The sequence below is a fragment of the Equus caballus genome, chromosome 25, assembly GCF_041296265.1.
Source record: "Equus caballus isolate H_3958 breed thoroughbred chromosome 25, TB-T2T, whole genome shotgun sequence".
Classification (NCBI taxonomy): Eukaryota; Metazoa; Chordata; class Mammalia; order Perissodactyla; family Equidae; genus Equus; species Equus caballus.
The window spans coordinates 11,277,107-11,297,553 of NC_091708.1; the positions used below are offsets into that span (position 1 = coordinate 11,277,107).

The following is a 20,447-nucleotide window of genomic DNA, read 5'->3' on the forward strand; positions in this document are numbered from 1 at the left end:
CACTCCCTTGCTCCACAACCTCTCATTATGCACAGAATAAAGACCAAACTCTGCAAACGGGCCCTTCAGGCCTCCTGACACCTGGCCTCATCTCCCATTGCAGCATCTCTTCTCATGTCTTCTCACAGCCTCTCCTTCAGTCACCTGAATGACCATTCACAGGGCTCCCTCTTGGGATGCCCTCCTCACATCCACCAACCTCTAAATGCCCAAATCCTCCCTATCCATGAAGGCCCAGTTCCCGTGCCACCTCCTCCATGAAGCCTTCCCAATGCTCCTTTAGGCAGTATTATCCTGAGAATGCATATGGAAAGTGCCTGGCCCAACCAAGATGCTTTATCAACAGTAGAGAGCTATGGTTTTTAAATGGCTCTGGCCTCATGGCTTTGGAACCACCAGGTGACACAGAACTGACCTCTGGCACCATTCCCTATAGCTGTGTAGCACAGAGAATAAGGGCAGACAGAAGCCAGACTGACTGTCTGGGCTCAACCCCCACAAGTGCAGCTCTACCCATCACCAGCTGTCACTTAAGACAAGGTACTAACAATAACAACAAACCTCTGCTTGCCTCAGTTTCCCCATCTGTAAAATTGGGACTCTTGACAGAATTTACCTCCGAGGGAGTGCTGTGGGGTTCAGTGAGTTAACAGACATAAAACACTTAGAACAGAGTGGGGGTCCAGGCAGAGTTTTTACTTCTACTCCCCCGCTGCAGGGAATCAGGGCCCACCACAAACGGATGGCCACAACAAGGAGAGAACCACTTTTTGAGGACGACCTCATCAGGCCAGAAAGGGCAGCCCCACTGGCTTGACTGTGGCTGTGGGAAGTCCAGAGGTCCAGGCTGTGGCCTAAGACGAAAGCATTCCTAAAGCTCTCTGTACATGCCAGGCACCGCACTCAGCCGTTTAAACGAGTGATTTTCCTGACTCCTCACAAGGACCAGACGTACTGCCCCTCACCCTCATCTCCAGAACACTCCTCCACCTGTAAAATGGGGGTTCTATCAGGGCCACTCAAAGGCCTGTGTGAGGACTACACATGGAAAGCGTTATGTAGGTTCAAGGCACAGAGTGCGTGGCCAGGAAACACCGTCTACTATTATTACGCCCACACCGGGGCAGCAGGGACATTCCAGGCCTGGAGGAGTTCATCGCTTTCCCAAGTTACCAAGCTTCCAAGCACCAGGGCCAGGATTTGAGCCCAGACTTCCAACCCCAAAGCGGCACTCTTCTCACATCACCACAGTGGACACCACTAGAGTCCTGCCCTGTTTGGATCAACAGCTCTGGGCTCCTGTGTGCGTGACCTCACTAGCTACCCCCCAGAAAGGACAAAGAACCAGCACAGAGAATGCCTGGCCCGCGACTCCATGCCACGCTCAGCCAGGCAACTTCTGTTCCACTTGCTACTTGCTCAGAACAAAGGGCCCAGATGGCAAGATCCCACCTGCTCCCCTGGAATCTACTCTTGACGGCTCCCCTACTCTCTGCTCTGAGAACTCCAAGTTCCCCTGGGAATCTGACCTTAACTCCCCATCTCATCATGCAGTGGCACAGTTAGCTCCCCAGTACCAACTCAGCCCCCCCACTCAGCACCTGCTCCGGCCTCCACCTCCTGCCCAGGAAGCTGCCGGCCTTGGGGCCCGTCAACGCCTTCCATGCTTGTGAGAGTGGGGCGTGTCCTGGCTGGGAATCCAGCTCTGTGGGCAATGTTTCTGCCTGCAGCTCCCCTCTGCCTTTGAAGACACAGTCCGAGGGTCTGTCTGAGGGTCGTCATGTGGAAGAAGTGAAGCTAGACTGGTTCACCTTGACCTCAGAGTCCAACTAACACAGGAGTAGATTCTACAGGAAGAAAGAAGTCAGCCAGCAGAGCTCCTGTAAACACCAGGTACTCGAAAAACCTGTGCTAAATTGGAGTGAACAGCAGAAAAAACTTGCAAGCCCAGCTGTGCAAAGGAGTGGGTGGTTATGTGGCCCGAGAGGTGACAAATCCCCTCGTCACTGGACGTCTTTAGGCATGGACGCAGGAGGGCTGGACAGAATGACACCCAGGCTCCCCTGGAATCCCAAACTATGGTCCAGGACAGCAGCTTTCAACTCTGGCTGCGTATCAGAACCACCTGGGGGCCTTCCAAACATACTGACGCCCAGGCTCTATCCCCAGAAACTGCAGCGTAATTAGTCTGGGGTGGAACCCAAGGAACTGCACATTTTTAAAAAATGCTCTCCAGCTGATGCTCAAGTGCTGCCAGGGCTGGTCCAGGGTACAGTGATGTGGTGTGACACACAGTATAATGGATCAGGTAGACACTCTCAGCCTCTTGGAACCATAGCAATGTACATCAGTGTTCAAAAATCTGCATTTTTTTCTTGATTTATTCCCCATGAACACTCCTGGACTTAATCTGCTCCATCAACACCAATTCATTAATGTCACCAACCTCACAGCAGACTGCAGAATGGATTATCCCGACACTGGCCTGAGCCAGAAAAAGAGGAACACGCAACACAAGTTCGGAAAGGGTCTCTCCCTGATGGAAGACACAGGACACCTGGGTTGAGGCGACGGAAAAGGTTGGGTGGGGGGAGAACTCTGTGAATTCATATCACTTGAATTGGACTTTGGCGGGTGTGAAAAAAATTTAAGTGGCCAAAATAATGTAGTCCCCACCTGCCACAAGTCAAGTCTTACCCATCCTTCAAGTCTGAACGCTCCTCCCTCTGGGTCTCCTCCACTACTGCCCACGCCCAGCTCAGCCTCCAGTGCTTCTCTTCTCTACTCAGAGTCATTTACCTGCCTCTCCCTCCTGGCATTGATCTCCTTCTGTCTTGCACTCGAGATATTCCTGGGCCTTTCCAACTCCCCTCCTGGGCTCTGAGATAGAGTGCTGGGGCTTACTCGTCTGACTGTCCCCAGGACTCGGCCCAGTGCTGGGACATGCTACAAATGTCTGCTGCACGGATGACTGGACAGTGCGTTCCATTTGCCACAAAAGTCACAGTGCGAAAGCTGAAATGGACACACCAAGATAAGCTAGGCAGGGCAGATCTTCCCAAATATACCTAGACAGCTGGCCCCCTGGTCCTGGAGGGGACGCTGACTCCACCAGAGGTGAGTCAAGGCTTTCCTGGTCGCATCCCACCCACAGCGGCAGGGCCAGCACCCAAAGACGAAGCACTAATAGCCAGGTGGCTCCCGCCTTCAGCCGGCAGGAGTTGAATGTGTAATGAGCACGTGGGTATCGGCAGAGGAAAGGTGTCATTTTATAAAGACAAGGCGAAATCATTATTATCATAATAGCTGATGAGACCTAAACGCAGTCAGGGTGAGACAGAGTCAAAATATTTAAGTCTAAAAAGAAACTTGAAGAAACAGAGAGATGACAGAGCAAGCAGCGAGGAGAGGATGTCCAGACACCAGAGTAGTTGTTCAGAAAAATAAAATTAAAACCCGACCTCAAACTCCAGACAGATTACAATTTCAATGTTAAAAAAAAAAAGAAACCATCAAAGTATTAGAAGAAAATATGGGTAAACATCGGAATGAGGAAGACTTCTCTAAGCAGCACACTCAAGTCACGAAGAACATCGAGACATTTAACAAAGCAATTCGGTGTAAGCAACAATAACCAGCAGACAGAATCAAAAAGCAAGTCACAAACTTGGAAAAAATGTTCTGCAACCCAAACAGCAAGCAAGGGGCTGCCATCCTTAGTCCACAGAGAGCTCTTACAAAACAACAGAAAGATGAACCCTGCAGCAGAAAGGATGGACAGAAGATAGAAGCACACAATTTTAGAAAAGAAACACAATGGTCAATGCACATACGCAACAGTAACCCAAGAAATTGCAAACTGCACTAGAGTAAAACAGGCGTAAACTTGTAAAGTCTTTCTAAATACACGTATCCAAAGTTTTACCTTTTTACCCAGCAAGTCTCCTTCTGGGAATCAATCCCAGGAAATAATCACAGATTTATGCAAAGAATTCAGTCCCCAAGATGTTCATTACAGCACTGTTAAATTAGTGAGAACCAGGGGGAGCATAAATATACCAACACAAATCCTGTAACAGACATGAAATGACTGTGGTTGAATGTTTAAGAGAATGTGGACATCTTTCTGTCTTTAAGCAAAAAGAAAATAAATAGATATACACAATATTACTTAATTTTTGTGGAGGGAAAAAGGTATATACACGCATTGGAAAAAGGCTAGCTGGGAAAACACTGAAATGTTAACATGGTTTCTTTGAATTATAGAATTAAAGTTGGTTTCTATTTTAGTTTTGCTATCTGCATTTTCTCTATCAAACTGTCGCAGTTTTGTTAAAGGGGGAAGAAGAAAGTTAACATAGAGATAAACATAGGAAATGTATGGAAAGCTCCGAGCCTGCCGTTCTGAGGAACCGTCTCAACACAGCCAACTCACTGCCTGGCGCAGGAGGGCAGGTAGGGCTGCGCCATTCCACGAATGCCACGCGGGCCCCAAATCACATGGGCGGCTTTGGAATGCACCGGAGGGATTATGGGGCTGTCTGGCTTCCTGGGAGTGCACATCCAACAGTGAAGCTTTGCTGTGAAGAACTTTCTGGTCACTTTCATTTTTAGAATTTAGCCATGGCCTGGAAAGGCCAGAAAAGTTCCATTCCTCCTACTGCCGTTTGCCTCCTCCCCGGAGCCCACGTCCTGGTGAGCCCCATATAAGGGAGAATTTTCCCAACAATCACAAGTGCTCAGCAATGAAATGCTCTGCTTAGCAAAACGTGCAGGCTCCAGCCCTGACCCTGGAGACTTAACCACGACACTCATCTTCCCTCTCCCATGATGCCCACCTCAGGCATACAACACAGCAGATGGCCTCTTCTGAATTGGGAGAATTGGGGCAATTTCAGACCAGTGGCAGGCGAGGCTCTTCACTCCCTGCCACCATCCTCTTTCACGTCCCCTTGTCACCTGCAGTTACACCAAGGCAATCCCCGGGCTATGGCCACACCTGTGTGAGCGCGGCAGCATTCCTATTCTGATCTCCATCACCGCGGACAGGACCCCTTCTGTCTGGCATGCCCCATCCGCAGCTTCCTCTGGACCCACTGCCCATACGGCCTCCTCTTCCTGGTGATTTTCCTCAGCCCCAGGCAGCAGCCACCCCTGCCTTCTCCAGGTTCTCAGGAACCTCCCGACCCTGGAGGGCACAGCCTGTATTTCTCTTAGCCCCAGGACTCCGGTGCTGGATCAATTCCACTGGTGAACTGTGGCTGCTCCTCCAGGGTCCTCCCCATCTCAGCTAATGGCAACTCATCTCCCGGTTGCTCAGGCCAAAGCCCTGGAATCATCCTGGACTCTCCTGCCCCTCACACCTTACATTTCATTTGTCAGGAAATCCTGCAGCTCCACCTTCACAACGTGTCCCAAATGTGGTCTCTTCTCATCACCTACCGCCAGCGCCCAGTTCAGTGGCTGCAGGTGCCCTAGCCGGTCTCCCCGCTTGTCCCCTCCAGTCTCCTCTCCACGAGGCAGCCAGAGCAATCCTCTCAAAACCCAAGTCAGAGCACATCATTTCTCTGCTCAGAGCCCTCCACTGCCTTCCCAGCTCAGCCAGTTACAGCGGGAGACCCTTTCAGAGCCTCTAAGGGCCAACACGCCGGGCCCTCGTCCCACGTCTCAGACCTGTCTGCCTGCCTGCTCCGCCCCAGCTCAGCCACACGGACCTCCTGAAGCACCCAGGAGGCGCGCTGCCGCCCTTCCCTCTGCCTGGGACACCCTTCTCCGAGCGAACCACGCCTCGCCTCCCTCATCAAAGGCCTCTCTGAGCACCCATCTGAAGCAGCCCAGCCCCGGCTCAGGCTCACCCTCACCCCTTTATCCTGCCTGACTTGTCCTCACTCTACCCAACATACTGCATCTGGTGACTCCTCTCAGGAGAGGGTGAGCTCAGGGAGCATGAACTGGCATCTGTTTGTTCACTGCTGTACCCCTAGCGCTAAAGAGAACAATGCCCAGCACGCAGCAGGCCCTCAACAATGTCTGTGGGATAAGTGCATGGGGAGAACGACTTGGAGCAGGCTGTTGGGACCCAGCTGAGCATGCAGGGTGCAGCCTGAAAGGGAAGGCCCAGCAGCAGGCCAGTAATGACCACCTCCCCCGACGCCACCCACCCATCACGTCAGCTCTCTCCTCCTTGGCCTGGGAAGCCCCTTTCTGACCATTACTCTTCAGTGCTGCTTGGAAAACCCAGGGCCTGAGACATTCCCCAGGGCCCTGACTAATTCTCTCTCCATCCCCTGGACCCACCTCCAAGATCCTTCCTCTACAGCATAATGGGAAACCCAGAGAGCTCCCCTTGGAGAAAATGGAAAGGAAGTGAATGATTTAGAGGAAAATTCAATTCTTCCTGGCTCAGCAGCTGAGAAAGCGCAAACTCTCAGGAAGCTAGTGCCTCCGAAAGTGAAACATTAATAGAAATATTACTGGAAAATACCAAACAGGAAGAGAAGGAAAATTCCATTGTGGAAGCAAGGTCCTCTGCTGTTGCTCCTTAATGGTCTCAGTAAAGCGTTTCAGCGTCAACACATGGAAAGAACCGGAAATCAATCAGGCTGTCACCCTTCCTGAGGACCAGAGGTCTGGCCAAGCCCCCTCCACAGCACCCCGGCACAAAGGGCACTGGGCTCAGAACACAAGGTCAACTGCCTGGCCACTGGCTTGGCCAGTACCTGCTGCGAGGCAGGGCAGGCTCCATGCCTCCCCCAGCCTCAGTTTCTCCACCTGTAAATGGGGGTTACAGCACCTTCCTCACAAAGGAACTCTCAGAACCAAACTAATTACAGGTGTGAAAGCGCTCTTTGAGCTGTGGAACACTCACGTAAACGCAGGAATCAGTCTCTCCTACAATGCTAACAGAGGGGATTTCCATAAAGAGTAGTAAGTCTGGCCACAAATAAGGCAGAGAAAATTCAGGCATAAGATTGTGCAGCCTGAGGTGGTACAGCACAGTGGTTAAAAACAAAGACTCTGCATCTGGCTTCAAATCTCATTTCTGCCACTTACTGGCAATGTGACCTTAGACATTACTTAACCTCTCTGTGCCTCAGTTTTCTCATATGTAAAATGGCAATGACAGTAGCACGTATCCTAAGGGCCTTTGGTGAGGTGTAAAAGAGTTAACACATATAAAGCACACAGAACACTGCCCGGCTCAGAGTATGTGCAGTGGAAGTACTGGTTAATATTACTATTGTGGAAAGCGCCCTCAATTCAAGTGACTACTCTTTCTTTACTCGCATGCCTCCTCCTCCAAGAAGCCTTCCCTGCGTCCCTCAGTTGAAATGAACCTTCTCCTCACCCTGCTTCTCCTTTGGCTCCATGGAATCAAGGCTCTGCCCAGAACTGTCTCTGTGCCAGGACGGCTCTCAGCTCGCCCACACCACTTTGTTTACAGATAAATTCTGCCATGCAGATCTGTGTTCCAACCTTGGTTCCTGTGTCCTCAACAGAAGATAAGCCCCTCATGGGCAGGCACTGCCCATCCCCTGGCTCACGCCTGCCTCCACACAGCTCCCGACAGAGGCCTGCGTATAGCAACTCCTCAGTCAACAGGCCAAACAGAAGTTACGAAGGCAGGGGGCAGAGACCGCTGCAGCCTGTCCCCCTCCTGTGGGAAACCCACCACCAACCTCAGAGAGCTGGCGGGGGTGCTGCTACCAGCCAGCCAGCAGCCCAACTCTCTGCTTCAAAGCCATAGATTCCAATATACTTTCTAGGACCAAGCCTGACTACACCCGTCCCACAGGCCACCACTTCTTGGTTCTCCCTTGTACAAGATGTGAAAGTCAGCTCCAGGCCAAACGGTCCAGGGGAGCACTTGACCTCAGGCAAGTTCAGCTTTGCTAAATGACCAGAGGCAGCCACATCTGTTTCAGATTTGCCTTTTAACACCTATTTTATGGGTCAGAAATGCTTTGGGGGCGGGGAGAGGACAGGGTCAAGTCTGGGGAAATCTGCCACGTTTTGAGATTGTCAGATGAGAGGCTGGTCACCTGATCTCCCTTAAGGAAACCTAGCCAGGGTGCCACTAGCTTTTTTTTTCTCTTAAAACAGAGCACAGGCAGCCTCACCAATCCTCGGAGGGAGGGAACACTTGGTGTTAGAATGAGAAGACATGACAGTTACAAGACGTGCGTTTTGTTCAGCTGTCCCTTGGGAAGCACCAACCCTGTGCATGGGATTTCTCTATAAAGTAACTCCAGCGCTGTATTAACATTCCATTTACGGAGCTCAGAGGCAGACAGGGGAAGAAAGAGAGAAGCCAGCTCTGGGGCCTCTCCTGGGGACCCCAAAGCTCAGACTGAAAGGGATGGGAATCAGGGCAGAGGGTGCAAGACAAGGAACATTAAGTGAAGGGAGGAGGAGACACACAATGCCCATCCCGGCAAATATCAGAGCCTTACTAGCTCCACTGAAATCACGAAAGACAGCAGGACAAACTGACAAAAAGCACTTGGACTTTGAACTTAGACTGCACGGGTGTGATCCTGGTTCCGTCACTTGGTAGCTGTGTGACGTTGGGCAAGTCACTAACCTCTAAGCCTCAGTTTCTTTATCCATAAAATGGGGGTAAGCCTACCTGTGGCAGATGGATTTGACTGAAGGCCCCTATTAATGGCCTACCTGTGCCCCGGCCCTTTGCTAGGGGACTATGCAGCTCCTCCTCTCTACTTGAATTCTGGCCGGCCTTGTGACTTGCTCTGCTCAACAGAAGGCAGAGGAAGAGACAGTGTGCCAGTTTCCAACCTCAAGGAAACTTATGGGCTGCTGTCCTTTCCTGGAACCCTGCCACCATGACGTGAACAAGGCTGGCTTGCTGTACGATGAGAGACCACAAGGAACAGAGTCAACTCATCACGGTCAAGGCCATCCTAAACCAGCTGACCCGGAAACACGTAAGAGAGCCCAGCTAGGACCAGCAGGGCTGCAAACCTACCCCATACTGACCGCAGAAGCCTGAACGAGCCCAGCTGAGACCAGAACAACCACTCAGCTGACACGTGGGCTCACGGACGATAATAAAGGCTAATCTTTTAAATCAGGGGTTGGACACTACAGCCCACACTGGCGGCCTGTCTTTGTAAATAAAGTTTTATTGGAACACTGCTACAGTCTTTAATTTATACATTGTCTATGGCTGCTTTCAAGCTACAGTGGCAGAGTTGAATAGTTGTGATGGAGACCATCTGGCCTGCAAGCCTCAAAATAGTTACTGTCTGGCCCTTTAAGAAAAGTTTGCTAACTGCTGCTAAACTCCTGTTTTAAAACCACTGAGTTTGGGGTGATTTGTTAGCAATTAGCAATAGCTAACTGACACTGCACCTAAACCTCTTCCGGGGCCTATGAGGACCAAATGACGAATTAAGGTTAGCATGAAGCCTGGAGAATATATTTCTCTTCTGGGGATCAATAGGAAAATCGGATTTGCTCTGCATTTCTGTCACATGACTTTCAAGGGACAGGACTTCCAAGGAGAAAGTGTCCCAAGCCAAACCACAGCTCCCAAGTTTGGCTCTTACCTGTTCAATCATTACTTTCTAAGAACTGGAGAACTTGGCTGTTGAGAAGTCATGTTTGACTGCGGCTTCAGTCAAGCCACACATCAATGATTTCATGTGAAAACACCAAAGACACATCCCAACTCCCCAGCAAGGCACAGGAGACACTCCCTTCCCTTGGTGGCTCCAGCCTCCCCCTGCAGTCCCCCACCGCACCTGCCTGCTGAGCCCGCGTCCTCTCCCGCGTCCTCTACGGCATCCTCTTCCAGCCTCCAGGCCTTGGCACAGGCTGTTCTACCTGTTCTGCACAGAGAGCCTTCCTCGCCACTTCCTGGCCTGGGGAATTCCCATGCATCCTTCCAGAGCCAGCTCAAATGTCACCTCCTCCTGACAGCCCTCGGACTTCCCACCCGATCCTTCGTACACACTCCTGTCTGGCATTCCTCATGTCGCACTCCTGTCTCTGCAGCTATGCCTCTCCCCTAGACGAGACGTTCACAAGCTGCTATTCAACTGCAAACTGAGAAGCCTCCTTCTTGGAAAGTTGGCCACCACTTATTTTCTCTGAACTCTCCCTGACTAGCAGGACACTCAGAAACTGTTTGCTGAATGTTTAAAAAAAAAGGTTAGACATGATATTATTTATTCCTTAGGAAACGTGTTATTTAACTCAACTCTCTGGATGCTGACAAAGTATAAAGTGTTGGTCCACATTAGCATGTATTTAAAAGTCGGGAAACTGATGTCATGATGCATCCTGGCTTTCTCAGTTGTGGTGGAAACACCATTTGCTTAATTATGATAAAAGAAACAGACATCAGCAGAAAATATAACTGGATGGGACCTGTTTGACTGCTCAAAAGGAGACCTACCGAGTAACTGGAATCTTGTCGTCATTTTTTTATAAAGACAACCTGATGGAATAATATTTCTCCCTACTAAAGTTTCGTTTTCCCAGGACCTCAAGCCCACACTGTCTCTCACCTGGACTGAATTGCAACTGTCCCCTAACTCCGGCCCCATCTCCCCCAGATCATGGCAGCTGTTTACAGCCTGGAAAGTTCCTCAACCATGGCTCTGAGTCCACCCCTTTCCTGGGTCAACAGTCCTCAAGGACTCCCCGTGGGGTCCAAACCAGGCCCCCACCTATCTCATGTTGTCATCTCTCCTGCCCCAAGCAAGGCCCCTGCAAGAAAGCAAGGCTGCAATGTGGAGGTTTTATATATATACACACAGAGCAGCGACATGTAAGTGCTCCAGCAGGCTGCAGTCAGCTCTTCCCCTGTACTGAAATTCCACTCAGTCTCTACATCCAGCTCAAAGCCGCCCCCCAGGTGAAGACCTCACTAAATTCCCCAAGACAAAAGCGCTGGGAAACACAGAATGAGAAAACAACGTGTGTGATCTCCTCCAGAGGCTTAGCCCAGAGATTACTGACAGGTCTTCTGCAGCCTTTAGTGCGGCCTCCTCTAGCTCACTCTCGCAGGGAGACCTCTGAGCACAAAACAAGTGCTGGGGAAGAGCCGTCTAAATTGGAAACACAGGCCCTCTCCCACAAGGTTCTAAAAGGGAAAATGCCCAAGACTGGATGCTGGTGGTGGTAGGGAAATGTGACCAGATGTGTGTGTGCCCCAGGACTCACCTGGGAGAACAGGGGGATGCCTAAGGATGTGACAGAGGGGGGCGCCCAAAGATAAACCACGGTGGGGGTGGCTCCGGCGCAGAGAGGAGGATCTGTGGACTACCCGCTTATACTCCAGGCCACAGTCACTCCCTACTCGGGCCTGATGTTAACAATGAACACTGGGACCAGCACACAGGCGCTTTCAACAGCTTTCCCCTAAACCCCGTCCCCTAAACCACAGACAAAAGGAAGCTGGGCCTGAGATTAAGTGGGACACTAGAAGTAGGTTTTCCTGGATCCATGGGCGAGAGGCAGACAGAAAGCTCTGGGGTGTTTGGGGCTGGATTTACAGTCTGCCTGGTCTTCCAAAAGCTGTCTGGCTAGAAGTAATGTGAAAACCAGGCTGCCTCCTGGCTGCCTGACCAGGAATGGGGGTGGCTGTTGGCCTCGGGTTAGGAGGCAGCCCCACACAGTGGGCAGGGATGAGGGCCTGCGGAGGCTGTGCATCCCAAAGCACCTCTGACCAGAAGACCCAGAGGGAGGGTCAAGGAGAAGCAAATGGGGCATCAGTGGTTCTCAGAGTGTGGTCCCCAGACCAGCAGCAAACGACCCCTGGGGAAGTGTTAGAAATGCACGTTCTCAGGCCCCACACCTGGGGTGGTGAAGCACGTCCTGCTGGGGATGGTCCCAGCAACCTGTATTTTAACCTGCTCTGTGTAGGGTGACCCTCCCTGGCTGTGTCCCCTCCCCCTGGTTAGAAAGATCGTCTGGTAACTGCAACGACTTCTCAAAGGATCAAAAGACTCCAAGTCACAACCTAGTAGGTGACATCCAGCCCAGAGATCTTTCAAAAAAAATCCTATCTGCTCACGTCACTTAGCAGCCAAACCCTTCACTGACCCTCACTGTGCTTTGCTTCCACGGTCCTCTCTCACCCGGGCCCTGCGGCCCCACTGCAGTCCTGGGTCTAACCTCTCAATCCAGCCACAGTGACTCCACCTGCAGGCCCCAGAGCACCAGGCTCTTCTGCAGCCAGCTCGGGTCACCACCCCTCCCCTGGATACCGGCCCTCCCTGAGCACATCCCTTCAGCCCCCCTGTAACACAGGCCCCTCGTCATGCACACTGCACTCACAGAGTGTCTGCTGCAGCACCCAGAAAGCGGGGACACAGAGAAGACCCATAAGACTAGATGGTGGAACGAAGTCAAGTCTTAAACACACTTGACATTCCAGCTATAAAACATATCATTCCTCAGTATTTTAAATGGTCTTAATAGTAATTAGGAGAAAATGTTTACTGAAGTTTTAAAAGTCATAAAAGACTTTCGTGAACAGGCAGAACCACAAACAGTGGGAGAGAAAGGCGATTTGCCCACTGGGAGGCGGTCATGGAGTAACACCGTGGACAGCAGAGTGGAGCGCCAGGACCGTGAGTGACTCTCTGGGGAGCTGGGCCAGCCCTCCTCACACCCTCCATGCCCGGGCACCTCGGGTTCTCCCGGGCCAGCATTGAGCCAAGCCTGGGCCATCCACAAGCCTAAGTGGCGTTAGCCTCACAGACCAACCACAAGCCCAGGATCCAGGGGCTCCCAGAGAAGTCTCCCCCTCCTCCAAGGCAGCACCTGGGTGGCCACCTGGGTCCCAGATCCTTGTCATCTACATGTCACATCCTGGGTGCTTAGGAAGCCCAGAATCCATGCTTCTGAGGTGTGTCCCCAACCTGTCCTCCGGGGGAGGTGGGATCCTGCAGTCTGCGCCCACTGCCTTCAGCAGACCCAGCAAGGAGGGGACACTCCGGGGACCTGGGGCCTCTGGAAGAGGAAGCCAGGAGAACACTTAAGGGATGGCATCCCTTTCCTCCTCTGCCTGCACAACAGCAAAGATCCTTTTCCAAGCACCAGCTGGCAGGCAGGAGCCTGTCTCCCTCTGCCTGGACACCCAGTCCTGAGGGGAGCCTAGACTCTTTCTCAGTCTCCTCCAGCCCACGCCTGGGCAAAAGTTTACCTTCTGGGGGCGGGGGGGGGGGGGGGGGTGGGGGGGGGTGCAGAGAACAAGTGGGACACAGGCCTGACAGCCATCGCAGGGTACTGGGCCTCATGTAATCACAACACCACCTTGCACTAAATGTGGACAAAACAAGTGCTATTTTATGGGGGAAAGGAGGGTGTCACAGGAGTGTGAAGGGGGAGGAGAGGACCCAATCTGGCTGTAATTAACAGGCCTGCTTCAAACTGGGGGGATCAAGGTGGCTTGAGATGTCAAGGACAGGGACTGTCACAAAGTCGTCCCCCTCATCCCTGGGACAGAATGGGGTGGGGGGAAAGAAAGTATAGAGTCAGGAAGGAAGAAGGTGAGGATGGGATAGATGGGTCTTCTTCCAGCCGGCCGACTGGCGACCCCCTCCCGCGCGCAGCGGGAGGAACCGACCGGTGGAAGCGGAGCCTCTTGGAGACAGCGCATTTCAACCGGAAAAGCAAGCGTGGGGGCTCCCGGGGCAGCTCCGGTACAAAAGGCCGCCCTGATTTGGAAACCTGGCGTGGGGGGTGGGGCAAGGCTAGGCGTTTAGAGGGATTTACATATACACATTTAGAGACAGCCGGTCCGGATCTGCCACCGAGCGCTGCGGAATATCGGGCGAGTCCCTTCCCAGCTCCGGACCTCAGTTTCCCACCTACAGAGTGGGGGAGAGTAAACGCTCCTGTAAGTCTGCGACAGCTCTGACTCTCCGACCTCACTCCTTGGGGCCGGAAGGGCTGGCTGGGAGTCTCCTTCTCGGGCGAGGCTGGGCGGGGCGTTCCCGGCAGGCTACTGCCGAAGCGGGCACCTGGCTGAGGGCTGAGCGGAGACCTCTGGAAGCAGGGAAAGAGGCTGTCGGGAGGCCGACGATCTGGGGAAAAGCGCGTGCGTGGGAAGCAGCGCAAGAGCCCTGACCCCAGGGACCCAGCCCAAAGTTGACGCAGGGACTCGGAACCGGAGCGGGCCCTCGGTTTCCCCGTGCGCACAGTGGCTCTGGAACCTCGGGTGAGGCCAAGAGGCGCCTTACCTTGTCCTTCTTGCCGGCCCCGCTCTCCTCCGCGGCCGAGGCGGCACACTTGTTGAGCAGCTTCTTGCCTCCGGAGGCCGTCGGGCTCCAGGTGCGGCCGCCCGAGCAGGCGCCCCCCGGGGGGTCTCCGGCCCCGCCCGCGGCGCTCTCCACCTTGATGAGGCGGTGCTTGGGGGAGATGTAGCGCACCTCGGCCGGCGTGGCGGGCCGCCGCTCGCTGCTGCTGCGGTAGAGGTGCGGGGAGCCCGAGGACGAGGACGAGGAGGCGGCGGCGCCCGCGCCGGAGGAGGCACAGCAGCAGCCCGCGGCGCCCGACGCGGACGAGGCCGAGAAGGCGCGCTGGCCGCCGCCCGGTTCCCCGCCGCCGCCGCAGTAGTCCAGGCGGCACATGGCGCGCAGTTTGCGCAGCGACGAGCCGGGCCCGTTGTAGGGGTCCTCGAAGTCGCGCTCCTTCTGGGCGCGGTAGGCGCGGATGAGGTCGCTCGTGCTGCCGCTCTCGTCGGGCAGCGATCCCGACGAGGCCGAGAAGCAGGATGCGGCGGCCGGGCCGCAGGACGCCGAGGCGGCCGCGGGGGCCTGCGGCGCGGCCTGGGGGGGCTGCGAGGGCCGCTCGCCCCGGCGCCGCTGCTCGCGGTAGTCGGGCCGCGGCGGCTGCGGGGGGTTCTTGGTCTTGCTGTTGCCCAAGCTGAAGTACTTGTTCAGCCACTTGGCCATGACGAGAGGCCGCCTAGGGCCGCGGCGCGGGAGCCTGGTCCGCCGCCGCGGCCATTCGGGGGACAGCGCTGCCGCCCAGGTCCCTCGGCGCCCCGACCCCGGCGGGGCGCTCGCTCCGGACGCCAAGTTCAAGTTCTCTCCGCCGCCTCCTGCCGGCCGCTCCCGGGCTCCGGCAGCTTCAGCACCGCCCTCCGCCTCCGCCGCGCGCCGCCTGGGCTTTGGATCTCGCGCCCCTCAGGGGGCGTCTCATGGGATCCCGGCCCGCGGCCCCGCGGAGAGCGAAAGGCCCGGCGCCGCGCGCCTGGACGCCCTGGCCGTGCGCTCCGCCGTGGAACGCGCTCCTGCCCCGTCGGAGCCGCAGCCTCCGCCTTGGTCTGGATCCGCGGCCGCTGCGGGAACTTGTCGGCGTCCTCGGCCCCCCTTCTTCCTTCCCGAGAGCGCTGGGGCGAGCCCGGCCCCGCAGCGGGCGGGCGGGAGAGCGAGCGAGCGAGCGAGCGAACGGAGGGAGGCAGCCGGCGCCCGCCCCTGCCCGTTCCCGTCCCGGCGGCGCCTGCCGCTGCCGCTGCCGCCGCCTCCCGAACCGCCGCGTGTGTGACACTCGGGCCGCCGGAGCCCGCCCCGCGCCGCGGCCCCGCCCTCCCCGGCCCGCGCGCGCCCCGCCCCCAGCCCGCCCCGCAGGCCCCGCCCCGCCCCGCCCACCCCCCTGGAGCCCGCCCTCGAGACCGCGGCCCCGGCCCCGCCCTCTCTGCGCCCGGGTGCTAGGAGGGCGACCCGCTCCCCTTCTGCACGCGCCGCCCCCCGCGGCCACCTCGGCGCCAGCCCCCGGGTCGTGCCTGCGGGCGCCGGGGTCCCGCGGCGCTGCCGGCCCCGCCTGGCTCGAGCCCGCCGCCGCCTAGGGCCAGAGGTTGCCAGCCCGAGCTTGCAGCGCGCACAGGCCAGGCCCGTCCGCAGCCCCTGGGACTCGCGTGCGGGGAACCCGAGGGATCCCCACTGTTGGCGGCCGGCGGGCGGGGGTGGGTTAACACGCGACATTTCTAGTTTACTGCGCGGCCCGAGCGGAGTAAAAGCGGTGCCGAGGCGCCTTATGCACAGAGTGCCAATCCCCTTCTTAAAGGGACGGAGACTCCGGTTCAGCCCGCGTATGCCAGATCTTCGGAGGAATCTTTATGCTAATAAGTGTAGTATTAGCAATACGGACGACGTCTGCGGCCGGGATGGCCGGGGTAGGCGGCAGGGCCGGCCGGCACCAATCCGAGAGCCAGGCTCGAGGTCGGAATGTCTGCTTACCTTTTCACCTCTGAGGAAGTCGTGACTTTAACCCTGTTCGCTGCCAACCTAGCAGAGCGAGTTGTGGGAACGTTCAAAGCCTAAAATTGTAGGAGCTGGCAAGGCTCCATTTAAAACAGGCCCTCATTTTACAGATGGAGAAACTGAGCCCCAGGGGAAGGTCACCCAGGTGGGCCTGGATGCCAGTTCCCTGGTCCTATGGCACCAAAATGATGTCATTTCCACTGGTTTCTACTTTGCACCTTAAGATCGTCCTTTGATTATTAACCAGAAATGAGGAAACTGAGGCCGAGGGAGGGGCACAGCTCGCTCAGTGAAGCTTTTCCTGGGAGGCGATGTGCTCCTCGTTGAGACAGTATCTAGAAATGTTACCTAATTAGGTACCTAGTCACCTAGAAATGAGGCAACTGCCGCCAGGGGCTGGTGCTCCTTTGAATTTGGCTAGGCAAGCCTCAGAATATGACTTACCCTAAGGTGCGAGAACTGAGACCTGAGATTGAGGAATTCTCTAAGAATGCTGACTTACTAGGACCATAGCTCAGATCATTAATAATCTCCTCTTGGTACCTGTTTATTATAGATGGGCTTCGGGACAGCCTATTTTTTCCTGTATCCTGTAGGAAAAGTGAGACCTGTTAGAGCAAACAGCAAGGCCAGAGGCTCTTCGGCTGGGACACAGCCCTGGCGGCACTGGCGGTGGAGGTCAAACTCTGAGTCTGAACCTCTCCGACCAGGAGGGCCTGGGAGCTGTCGCCTCTTCCTCTGCCTGAGGCCGCGGTGGGGAAGTGGCGGAGCCAGGACTCCAACGTGGCTCTCACTCTGAAGCCTGTGCTTTGGCCACTCAGCCTCACACAGTGATGCAGTGGAATTGACTGCAAATTGTCTCTTTAGGATCAAGCTCTTTCCCTCTTTGGTCAGACAGGACTCTATGAGCCAGTTAAATTTTCCAAACCCGCTATATGACCCCCAAGTCACAGACACCATCACCATCTACATAGTCCCTTCCTTACATGAGATCTACTTATATAACATTTCACGGGGAAATAATCTAGGACAGATGTGTGTGCGTGTTGAGCTGTGTCTGGGGGATGGTGGGAGAACCCAGAAGTTGACCTGGGCTAAGTTGTTTATTTTGGGTATCTCTTAAATATCTCAAATTACCCTTTAAATCACTCCTCTGCTATATAAGCACTTAATTATCCCCCAAGTAAGAGAGGCCCAAATAGAAAACCTGACAAGCAAGGACATCCTCATTGTAAGCCCCAGCTTTCAACCAACCACAATCCTCTCTGGCTCCCTCCCTTCCCAGTTCTGCTTCCAGGCTCAGGAAGGAGGAGCAACCAGATCCTGGCAAAAGCCTAGGCCACTGGGACAAGAAAGTCCTCTCCAGGATCTGGAAATTTGTTCCGTGCATGTGGGTTGCACATGGAAGAGTTATCTCTGCCTTCTCCAAAGGTTTAGGAGGAGAAGTTCTATTTCACAACTTATTTTTTCCATTTCACGTTCAGCAGGCCATGGGGTCAGACCCACTTTTCCATGTGATGCCTCTGCTGGGGTATAATTTGAAAGCCAAAATTATTGTAATGCTATAGTATTATGCCAAGCACTTCCAGAGCACTTGTGTATCTGCTCAACCCCTACACGCTCTGTGTATAATTAACCTCGCTCAGCATCCCTGCAGTCTGGTCTTATTCCCAGTTTACAGATGGGGTAACTGGCCTAAGGTGGTATTTACTTCAAGCAGGCGAAAAACACATGGGTGTTTCCTTTGGGAACTGGTAGAGACACACCTTACAAGAGTCAGAGTCAGAAATAATCATTCTGAAAAGAAACAGAAAAGTTTGCTAAGGACGATGTTGGAGAAGCAGTGTATAAATGGTTTGAAGAGACAGGACTTATAGGCAAAGGATCAGAGTGCTATGGAGGGTTAGAGCTGGACAGACTCTCTTTTCAGAGAGCCAGCCACCCAATTTCACAGAGGGAAAACTGAGACCAGTGAAGGGAAGAGACCGAGACAAGAGGCACAGCTGCAATTGGCATGCAGTGTCTTGACATCATAAACCCAACACCATGCCTATCGTTCTTGGCATTTTTTACTTTTATGTCCCCAATTTTCTTATTGGAAGGGTTGGATATGGCCCTATTTCTGTTTCTTCCCTGTCTCAACTTCTTACCTTAGCCCAAGGTGGGGACATGGCAGCTCTTTTCTCTGCACCTCCTTCCAGTATCTTCACGTAGGCTATGCCATGGGTAGATGCCAGGGAAAATGGTGCCACCAACCCAACAGACAGTCCATCAAATGTTCATGGCAGTCCCTTGCTGCGTGCCAGTCCCCAGGGCAGGAGTCTGGGCTAGAAGCATAGATTTGGGAGTTATTAGTGCTCAGTGAAGATACGAAGCAGAATCCTTAACAGCTTCTTTCTTTTTTTTAAGATTGGCACCTGAGCTAACATCTGTTGCCAATCTTCCTTTTTTCTTTTTCCCCTTCCCAAAGCCCCCAGTACATAGTTGTATATTCTAGTTGTAGGTCCTCTGGCTCTGCTATGTGAGACGCCTCCTCAGCGTGGCCTGACGAGCGGTGTTAGGTCCACACCCAGGGTCCAAACCAGCAAAACCCCGGGCTGCCGAAGTGGAGCATGCGAACTTAACCACTCGGCCACGGGGCCGGCCCCAACGTCTTGTTTCACTCCTACTCCATCCAACCCATCAGCAAGGACTACGCAGCGTCCTACTACTTCTCACCACCTCCACTGCTTCCACCCTGGTCCAGCACTCCTTCATCTCTTGCCTGGATCATTTCAGGCTCTCTTATTCATTTCTCTGCTTCTGTCCCAACACCACAGCCAGTGATCCTATTAAAAATGAATCTGATTGTGTCCCTCCTCTGCTCAAATCCCCCATTGAATCCCTATTTCTCTAATAGTAAATGCCAGAATCCCTACAGTGGCCGGTAAGGCCTCACGTGACCTAGTCCACTTGAATTCCTGACCTCGTCTTAGACTGTCCTCTCTGCTGCTCCAGCCAGCCTGCCTCTTCGCTGTTCCTTTTACATTCTCTCTTGCCTAAGGGACTTTGCACTCCATCTCTTCGCCTGGAATTCTCTCCCTCAGCTGTCCCCAAGGCTCATCCTTCACTCCCTTCAGATCTTTATTTCAATGTCACGTGCTCTGTGAGGCCTCCTTGGGTACCAGATCTAGAATTGTTGTCCCCACTCAGCACTCACTATCCTTCTTCTCTGCTTTATTTTTCTGTATCATGTATCCCCATTTGATGCACAGCATATTTTACTTATTTTGCTTGTTTAGTCTTTGTCCTGCTCCATGATGGGAAAGAGATCTTTGCTCTTTGTTCTCTGTACATCTCCGGTGTCCAGAGCAGTGCCTGGCACCTTGGAGGCATGCAATAAATACTTGTTGAATGAACGAGTGAGCATGAGTGGTTGATCATGGAGAGGAGAATGGCAGAGGGCTGACGCTTGACACCTCCATTGCCTCGGCTCTGGTGCTGGTGGCTATGAGCTTCGGCCCGGAGGTGGGAGCATGTCCGACTTGCTGTGTTTTTGAAGCAGATGCATTCTGGGCTTCTGTTCCCAGACTGTGTGTCTTAGGCAGAGGAAGCAGATGAGATTCATGCCTGCCTTCCCAGCATCCAGAGGGAGCTCCAGGACAGTCCCCGCCTCCAGGTTAGATTACTTCCACGTCCCAGTTGCCCTGACATGAAGCCTGTCCGAGGTGTCGCTGGGCCAGCTATGTTGTGCTCTCCACCTCAGGTACAATGCATCTCAGAGTCTCATTACAGGTCAAAAGATGACCCTCCATATCTAGATTAAGGGCTGTGTTTGACCATTACTGCACATTGAGCCGACAGGTTAATTGAGCTATTTATGCCTCTGCCTTAATCTCTTCCCAGAAAATTTACAACTAATTCGGAGTGTCTCTGCGAATTAAGTGGGCCTCTCCCAGCACGCTTTGCCTGTCCTTTGCCTGTGCCAAGTCCCACTTATCCCTGTGTCACCCAATTATGGGCTCTTCCTCACAGCTGTCTCTGGCTGGGACCACTTCCAGTCCACTTCCTCCCTGAGGTGGCCATTAACGAGATGGCCCTGAGAATGGCTACACCCTAGGCCAGGCTCTGTGCTACCTGCAGCAGGAGAAAGGGGTGGAGGTGAGACTGGGGTGGGAACAGAGAGGGTATAAATCATACTGACCCCTTTGACGTCACTTCCAGGCA

At 54.1% G+C, this 20,447-nt stretch overlaps 1 protein-coding gene across 1 annotated transcript in view; it reads right to left on the reverse strand.

Annotated features, from left to right (window-relative positions):
• Window positions 1–15,541, reverse strand: part of SHB (SH2 domain containing adaptor protein B) — a 131,631-nt gene extending 116,090 nt beyond the window's left edge. The window contains exon 1 of the mRNA XM_001496517.7: window positions 14,217–15,541. Coding sequence (XP_001496567.3) covers window positions 14,217–14,930 — 714 coding nt within the window. The 5' untranslated portion in view covers window positions 14,931–15,541. The remainder of the gene's footprint in view (window positions 1–14,216) is intronic.
• Window positions 15,542–20,447: the final 4,906 nt, after the last annotated feature.